Source organism: Terrapene carolina, unplaced genomic scaffold (assembly GCF_002925995.2).
Source record: "Terrapene carolina triunguis isolate 2854851 unplaced genomic scaffold, T_m_triunguis-2.0 Scaffold69, whole genome shotgun sequence".
NCBI classification, from domain to species: Eukaryota; Metazoa; Chordata; order Testudines; family Emydidae; genus Terrapene; species Terrapene triunguis.
In genome coordinates, this window is record NW_020664420.1 from 13,101,387 (window position 1) to 13,110,130 (window position 8,744).

The 8,744-nt window shown below is 45.2% G+C and overlaps 1 protein-coding gene across 10 annotated transcripts in view; it reads right to left on the reverse strand.

The window, feature by feature from the left end:
- The window catches only part of TCF4 (transcription factor 4), a 322,751-nt gene extending 320,324 nt beyond the window's left edge, over nucleotides 1–2,427 (reverse strand). For 2 of the 10 annotated variants that reach the window (XM_026649022.2, XM_026649017.2), the window contains exon 1: nucleotides 1,806–2,427. Coding sequence is in view for 5 of the 10 variants with exons in the window: in XM_026649015.2 (XP_026504800.1) it covers nucleotides 740–800 (61 nt within the window). In the remaining 5 variants the exon portion in view is untranslated. Of the gene's footprint in view, nucleotides 1–739; nucleotides 858–1,091; nucleotides 1,195–1,805 lie in introns of those variants that run through there. The other 8 variants (XM_026649025.2, XM_026649016.2, XM_026649023.2 and 5 more) reach the window with 7 other exon arrangements.
- Between the last annotated feature and the right edge of the window lie 6,317 nt (nucleotides 2,428–8,744).

Genomic DNA, 8,744 nt, shown 5'->3' on the forward strand with positions numbered 1-8,744 from the left:
GGGGGGGACGGGTAGATTGGGGAGGGGGAGTTGAGAAGAAGGGAGGGAAAAAAGATGGAGGGGCAGCAAAAACAACAACAAAAAAGGCGATATTGTATTTCCAAAGAGACGATCGAAACCTGGTAACATCCACACTCTAAACCCAAATCCAAAAAAAAATAAAAATAATAGAGCCACGCTCTCAGCGCATCATTTATGCAACAGGAGGTTCAGCGAGGAATGAATGAGAATCGCAGAGAAGAAACTACAGCCATCCGCTCCCAACTTTTTTCCTTTTCCTCCTTCCATGTAAAGCAGCGTGTAAGGAATTTTTTTTTTTTAAAAGACACAAAGTCTTTAGAGTGAAGAGCCGCCGGGTGCAAAGGGAAACCAGAGTTGGGGGTGGAGTGGAAGGGGATGGGGTGGGGGGCGAATTCAGGCTTTGACGATTAGACCAAATCCCTCATCTATGAAAGAGAGGATGGTTAAAAAAAATAATAATAATCAAAGCACCCCAGGCCTCTTTGCAAAGTCATCAGTTCCTTTAAAGTGGGCAACGGGCCCGGGGGCAGGGGGGCTCGCTCCATAAAGAGCTCGCAGCCCCAGTGGAAGCAAATCAATAAATACATTCAAAAATAAAAAGCCGCGTGGTGAGCAAGCCCCCTCCAACAGCTCCTGTCCGAGCCCACAGATCCGATCTTAGCTCCACCATGACCACCGGCCGGCCACCGATCGACCCTAGCCTAGCTCCGGTACCTACCGCCCGAGAGAGGAGAGAAGGGACTCCCCTTCCAAGAACAGTACCGAGCTCTGGGTTTCATTGCTATAATCACGGCATTCACCAAACACACACCGCTACCGCCACTAAAGAGCGAGAGAGACACGGCAGAGCTCCGACTCTGAACCAAACTCTTTCTGCCTTAGGAGAAAGCGAGAGGGAGGGAAGGAGAAGAAAGAAAAAAAAAACCCCGCAAACAAACCAAAACAAGCCGGACTGCAAGTTCAGCAAAGGGAAGGGGACAAAGCAGCAGCAGCAGAAAGAGCACGTTCCCCTGGCTCTGGGATTTGCTTTCACAGTAACACCTCCAGAAAGAAAAAACGCAAGCGGGCACCTCATTTTCCTCCATACCCGCAGCTCATGTAGCCTGAAATCCCAGTCAAATTGTTGCCGATTTCCTCCCCGTCCGAAGCACTTTTAAATTGATTATACTTTAAATTTCTTCAGCTCACACACATACACATGGCAAAGCAAGTTTATACTAGGCTGCAAATACACACGTGATTGAAAGACTTTGCCAAGAAGAACAATATCCCCCCCCCCCCCCCCCCCCCCCTATTATCCAGGTTATCTTTTTAAATTGTTTTGGTTTGGTTGTGATTTTTTTTTTTTACCTAACGCTACATTTCACATGCTGGGTTTCAATTTACAGAGAGTATTGCTGCAAACTTTGGGGGGCAAAAATCAACCATTTGATTTGTTTTACACTCAAGTTTCTGGGGATCATGCCAGCGGACCCCTCCCACTCCACCCCTAAAGCATGTTATACTTTTAGTTCAATTTTTGCTGCTACAGGCCCCATATACTCCAAAACCTCAACCCTGACTTCATTTTCCAGCAGGAAACAAAGCACTAAGTTCAGCAGATTGATCGTTGAACAATATAAGTTCATACATAGCTACCCTCCATATATGCACTATTGCAGTGTATTTTCAGTTTGCATTTACACATTGCATAAGTTGTACTTTTTTTAAAAAATAACACAGCGGGATCAACAATTTAAAAAAAAAATCACACAAGTTACTCTAACAGCAAATTGTAACTTTACCTTAATGGCCACAAATATGTTCACAATAGTCCAAGGAAATATATATCTATTTTAAAGAGAGAAATCTTCTGCGAAAGTGCTTTATTAGCTCACATAGGTTTGACCCCCAAAAACAAAAACAAACAAACAAACAAAAAAGTACTTTAACTGGTTCTCAGTCCTGGTCCAGGGTTATTCACCGATTTAAACGAACTCTACACCTGGCTTTGTTTTTGTTTTTTGGATTCACCACCACGAAACAAGTGTCACAAAATCTCCCCACCCAAACAGAACAAAAATAAAAGCCAGCCAAAAAAATCCAAGTAACTTTTCCCTCTTTAGTTTTTATAAACACATGGTTATTCACAAACTATTACAAATCTTGGTGGTGGTGGGATGTGTTCCCTCTGTCCTTCCTCGGTTTTTTTTTTTTTTTTTTAAAGTCTTAAACTTGTTCCAAGTTTACAGATCTCTCCTCATCATCATCATTGACTCCCCCATGGAGACATTGGTAATAATATGTTTCCCTGAAAGATACATTGTAATCCATTCACATCCGGGCAATACAGCGGGGTTTATAAAGAGAACGACTGCTTGCTGCTGCCGCCGCCGCCGCTGCTGCTGCACGTTGTTGCTTGCTGCCGCCGCGTCGTCTATTACGGACAATGACGAGAGGAGGAGGGGAGGAGGGAGAGGGGAAGGCATGGAGAGAGTGATAAACAGACTGGCTAGAGAGTCGACCAAGATGGAGTCAGCTCAGTCTAGGTGGGAGGAGGAGGAAGAGGAAAGTGGAGGATGGTTTCTGTTCAGGATAAGTGGAACCTCCCATTCACCCCCACCCATCCCAATGCAATAGAAACAGGAAGCTAGCGAGGACATGGGCTTGAAGTCCTGGGTCCCTGTGAAAGAGACAGGCAAATTGGAACTGAAGAGTCCTGCTGATGGGCACCAGCTAGTGGTGCTTAACATTTTGGAGCAGCCGGAATGATTGACCAGGCTAGAACTGGGTTGCAGGTTTTGTCACCTGCTCTAGTATATCCAGGGGCACCTTAGTTTAATTTTTCCGAGCAATATTGTGACCCTTTGTCACAGAGGAGTGTTGGTGAGATGTGTATATGTCCCCAAAGCACTCTTGGGAGCTGTGTGGTGAAGATGCAATGTTGCTGTCTTACCGTATTTCGAAGTTTTGATGCAATATGAACATAATGTGACATTTACTTTTGACCTCTATTATTATTTTTATTTGTTTGGTGCCAACAATTTTCTCAGCACTGTGCAAGGCACAAAAATAAGAAAGTCCCTGCTCCAAAGAGCTTACAGTTTAAAAGGCAGACATAAAAAAAAAAAAATGATAACACACATGGGGGAACTCAGAGGAAAGTCCATTATTATTTATTAGTTAAACTAATTATGTGTTAGCAGGGATTAGACTGAGGACAGGATGGTGCTTGGTGAACCCTAGTTTGGATGGCATTCATTCCCTGTATAAAAAAGAAGTATGGAAAAAGAAACAGAAAACACGTGTTTATAATATTCATTAGGATGGCAACCCATCTCCAGCTGGGAGGTGCGTCTGCTGACCTGTCTTGAGATCATATGTGGCTCCCTTTCAACAGATAAAGAGGAGCTCATAAAACTGACACAACAACACCATTTGTTAAAGGCCGCAAGGCCTTGAGGAGTCCCTTCTATATTACCGTTATAAGGACAGTGTCTTATATTAATTTTTGCTCCCAAAGATGCGCTAGGTCTTATTTTCAGGGGAGGTCTTATTTTTCCTGGAGCTTCGGGGCCTTATATTCCGGGGTGGCCTTATTATCGGGGAGGTCTTATTTTCGGGGGATGCCTTATATTACAGCGAGAGGCAAAACTGGAAGTAGGTCTTATTTTCGGGGGATGTCTTACTTTCGGGGAAACGGTATAATCCATCATGAAATAAGGGGTGCTCCAATCCCTAGTTTTGCATTTGCTTAAGGCTTCAGTGGCATAATCTCTGCCTTTTGCATTTAGGTATTGCAATACAGTATGTGTGTTATGTCAGATAACTAAATTTCCTGACACACACATAACCCCCACTTCTCACCCCCGTAGTTATGTTGACCACATCACATCAATGTTTCAGAAGAGAGAAGCTAATATAATGATCAGGGATGTGACAAATACCCAATGTATGCCAGATCTGTACAGATATAATCTATTTTTTAATATATGGATGTTTTTATTATTAATTTTAAAAATATTTTTAAAATATCTTGCAATAACCACAACATCAATAGTATTAAAAAGATGTAATAAATATGCTACATGTGGGAAAATGTGAACAAATAAAACAAACTATACACCTAACAACAGGAAAATATAATAAAATATAAAAATGACTGTAATATACACAAGGGACCCATGTAGTCTGTGACAAACTGAAGCTAATTCTTCCAGCAAAGCTTTTGCATTTCTGGGGTACACTGATTTGGTGGACTGGGAATTCTATAACAGCTTCAAGTAAAAAAAAATGAGGATTTTTTTTAATTAAATATGAACATGACTAATACAATCAGCATAGTAGCCCCTGTGATATTTATTTTGATATTGCATTCAATTTATTTTATATTGTCCACACTTTTTCAGCTTTCAATCTGCCACAGAATTTTGTGTGGACAATTCATAACCACAGAGGCTGTCAGGGTGCAAGCAGGATATATTGACACCTCAGAAGATATGGGAGGTGGTTTGGGATTGTGCAATAAGAATATTAGTTGGATGCTTTTGTTAACATGATAAGAAATGAAACAGTTAACAGTGTTGACATAATTTGTCATCTGTAGGTTCCTGAGTCAACAACCCATTGAGATATATGGGGTAGTTCACACCTCCAAGCTATTGTTTCATGCTGTCTGCAGACTCAGCACATCGGTTTGCATTTAGTTCAAGTTTTTAAAGTTTTCTCTGCAGCCATCAGTGCTAGAATATATTAACAAATACTGCTCTCACCCACCACAGCTGCAAGATATGCACAGTGGGAGAAGGAGTTAAAAGAGAAGCAGAACAGCTCCCTTGCGGGCAGATCAGGGAAGGGAACAGCCCTCAGTTCTGAGGAAAAGGCTGAGGGAAGGCAAGAACTTCCCCAACAACAACTGCCTGAAGGTCCCTCCCTGATTCTGATATACCCTGAGAAGGAGTCATTCCTTGCTCTCTCTTACTAACTCAATTTATTTGTGTTAACTCACCTTACTTTTTGTTTATGGACTACCCCAGAAGCAGGGACCCCATTGAGAAAGAGCTGCCACGTCACTCCCATCCATGAGGAGGTGGCAGCAATGAGTCGACCCCTTAACAACTGGTGGCGAATGTGCGTATCCTTCCCATCCCTAGAGAAGAGGGAGAAGTGTCTGACCCAGATGGTCAAACACCCTCAAGCTAGAGACGTGAATTGGTAGGACAGACAACATGGACCTAGAATGTCTTCTCAAGTTGATGACTGAGAATCAGCAGCTGCAATAGGCAGCCCAGCAGCCACAGCATCAGCAACTCCTACAGCAAATGGCTGCCTAGCAGCAAGACCTGGTCCAGGACTTAGGGGCACAACAGCAGGGACAGCAGCAAAGACTGGTCCAACAGGTAGTGGCCTTGATGCAGCCTCAGTGTCTCCCCAGGGCTTCCCCTTCAGGGGCTTAAGGCCTGGGCCCAGTAGCCCTGCCCATGCCAGTGAAATTCACAAAGATGGGCCCTGAAGATGATCTGGAGGCCTTCCTGATACCGTCTGAGTGAGTGGCAATGGCAGCCCAGTGGCCACCTGACCAGTGGCCACCCTGTTGGCATCTTACCTGATGGGACCAGTGCAGACCCCATTTCGGGGGCTGGATAGGGTTGCCAACTTTCTAATGGCACAAAACCAAACACCCCCACCCCGCCCTCAGCCCTGCCCCTTCCACGAGGCCCTGCCCCGCCCGTTTTCCAAGGCCCTGCCCCACTCACTCCATCCCCCCTCCCTCCGTTGCTCGTTCTCCCTCACCCTCACTCACTTTCACCGGGCTGGGGCAGGGGGTTCGGATGTGGGAGGGGGATGAGAATTCCAGCTAGGGGTGCAGGCTCTGGGGTGGGGCCGGGGATGAGGGGTTTGGGGTGTAGGAGGAGATCACCTACTTGGGATATACGTTGGAAAAGAGTCAAGTTCGGCTCCTCCTGGACAAGTCCAGACCCTCAAAAGCATGCCGACGCCAAGCCATGACGAAACAAGTCGGAAGGTTTTTGGGCTCACAGGCTACTACTGCTGGTTTGTGCCAGGGTTTTGGATGACAGCAGCCCCCTCACAGACCTAATTAAGGACAGCAGCCCCAAGAAGGTTCACTGGTCCAAGTCCTGAGAAAAGGCCTTTGAGAAGTTGAAAGACCACATGTGTCAAGAGCCTGTCCTGTTCAGTCCCAGCTTCTCAAAAGAGTTCATTTTACAAACCAATGCCTCAGAAGTAGGACTAGGCCAGAATTTCTCAAATGTGGCCACCATGGCTGCAGGCAGCCACCAATGGATTTTTTTGCAGCCACGACAGCCTGCAAAGCATGGGTGGAGATTGGGGGGGCGGGGTGGAGAAGGATCCTCTCCCTCCAGTGCCCAGCTGTTGCTCCAATAGCTGTTAGCAAGGGCAGTGAGATGTGTCACCTTGGCAGGGATCAGTGCCTTGCACCATGCAGCCTCCTCAGGGGCTCCAGGCAGCACCTCCAGAGACACATGGTGCCGGTGTGCATGGTGCAGGAGGCAGTTCATGTCAGCGGAGGCGGTTGCAGCATTGGGTTGCCGTGGTGCTCCTCTGGGCAGCTCTCCTGCTCCCGCCTGGCCAGAGCATGGGAGCCTGGGACTCCGCAGGGGGCTAGCTGGCCAGCGACTTCCCCAGGCCACGGGCGGCATGGACAGAGAGACGGGTTTGTCTGAGCAGCCACCAGCAAGAGTTGGTGGCCACAGTCTGAGGCCACCAAAAAAAATTTGTGATAACCTCTGGACTAGGCACAGTATTGGGTCTCAGGAAACAAATGCAGAGGAACATCCTGTACTGTATTTGAGCCACAATCTGTTCCCTCGGGAGCAGGCATATTCAGTGATAGAAAAGGAAGGACTTGTCATGAAATGAGCAGTGGACTCTCTACGATATTACCTCCTGGGAAATCCATTCAAATTTGTCACTGATCATGCCTTCTTAAAGTTGGTTAAATGCCATGAAGGACACAACCCCTCAGCTTATGTGCTGGTACCTGCCCTCCAGCTGTATGACTTCCAAATTCAGCAGAGAGAGGAAAAAGTGAGAGGGGGGAACAATCTGCTGGTTCCACAGGTGCCATCTTGAGGGGGCAGGTGTTTGATGATGGGGTATACAAACCCCACACTGGACAACAAGGGATTAAGGATTCAGCCAGCCCCACTTCACCACACCTACAAGACATGCATAGGTGGAAGGAGGAGTTTAAAGTGAAGCAGAAAAGCTCATTTGTGGGCAGAGCAGGGAAGAGAACAGACCTTCAACCCTCAGTCCTAAAGAAATGGCAAAGAGAAAGTAGGAACTTCCATTACTACAACTACCTGAAGTTCCTTGCCTGAGGGAAGGGAGGACCTGATCCTGATACATCCTGGGAGGGGGTCATTCCTTCCTCTCTCTTGCTAACTCAATTTATTTGTTTCAGAGTAGCAGCCGTGTTAGTCTGTATCCGCAAAAAGAACAGGAGTACTTGTGGCACCTTAGAGACTAACAAATTTATTAGAGCATACGCTTTCGTGGGCTACAACCCACTTCTTCGGATGCATATGCTTATGCTCTAATAAATTTGTTAGTCTCTTCAATTTATTTGTGTTTACCTCCCTTGCTTTTTGGAAGGGGAGAGACTGAAGTAACCTTGCAAAAAGGCCAAGTCACAGGAAGAGGCAGACCACCACAGAGGTGGAGCAACCAGTGGCAGCAGACCTCGACGGAGAGAGAGCTGCAACGCCATGCCATGCCTGGTCCCAAGGAGATGCCAGCAGTGAGTCAACCCCTTCACACCACCTTAGATCTAGATTGGAAAGTTTACAGTCTAAATAGATACAATCTCCAACTCCTACACAAGAGTTGTATGGGGGGAATTGCATGTATGTACTGGCTGTCATAATATTCTGTACTCTGCTGTCATATGTGTGAGTGCCGGGGTAATGATTCAGTCCCACCCAAACTGTATTATACGTGGAACTGGCAGCACAGCACCACCTATTATTAAGGTTGCCTGACACTTCCCATTATTAGACCCTATTTTCAGTTGGAGATAGCTTTACCAAGCTTTACTATTTGGATTGACACTTTCCATGCTGAGTGTCTGTCTCAGGCTGTTTGTTTTTGACTTTTTTTTTTAATTTTCAACCAAAATAGTTTGGTCATTTCTGAGAATGAGGTTAAGAGGAAAAAATTGTTTACCATCTTACAAATATTCTTACAATTTCTTGAGAAGCTCTAGCACCCCATGCTGCAGGGATCTGAAATTTGGTAAGGGAGCTTTTATGCCAGGGATGTGTCTTTTTCTATTCCTGTGAAAATCCATCCAAATTTGACCAAGTTGCAAGCCTTTGAAGAATCTCAGTTCACACATGCTCAGTAGAGATTTTTTAGAACTGTGCAGCTAAAATCTTTGAAGATTCCATCACAGGTATTGTGAAAATAAATCCATTAATGTCAGATACCATAGTGATGAGCCCCATAGACAGCCTATAAGGAAAGTAATAATTCTGTATTCAGAGCAGGATTTGAATGGCATGCAGCCAATAAGGTCTGGGGCCAAGCACTGAACAATGAGGTTAAAACTAGGACTGTCAAGCGATTAAAAAATTAATCGCAATTAATCGCGCTGTTAAACAACAATAGAATACAATTTATTTTAAATATTTTTGGATGTTTACTACATTTTCAAATATATTAATTTCAATTACGACACAGAATACGAAGTGTGCAGT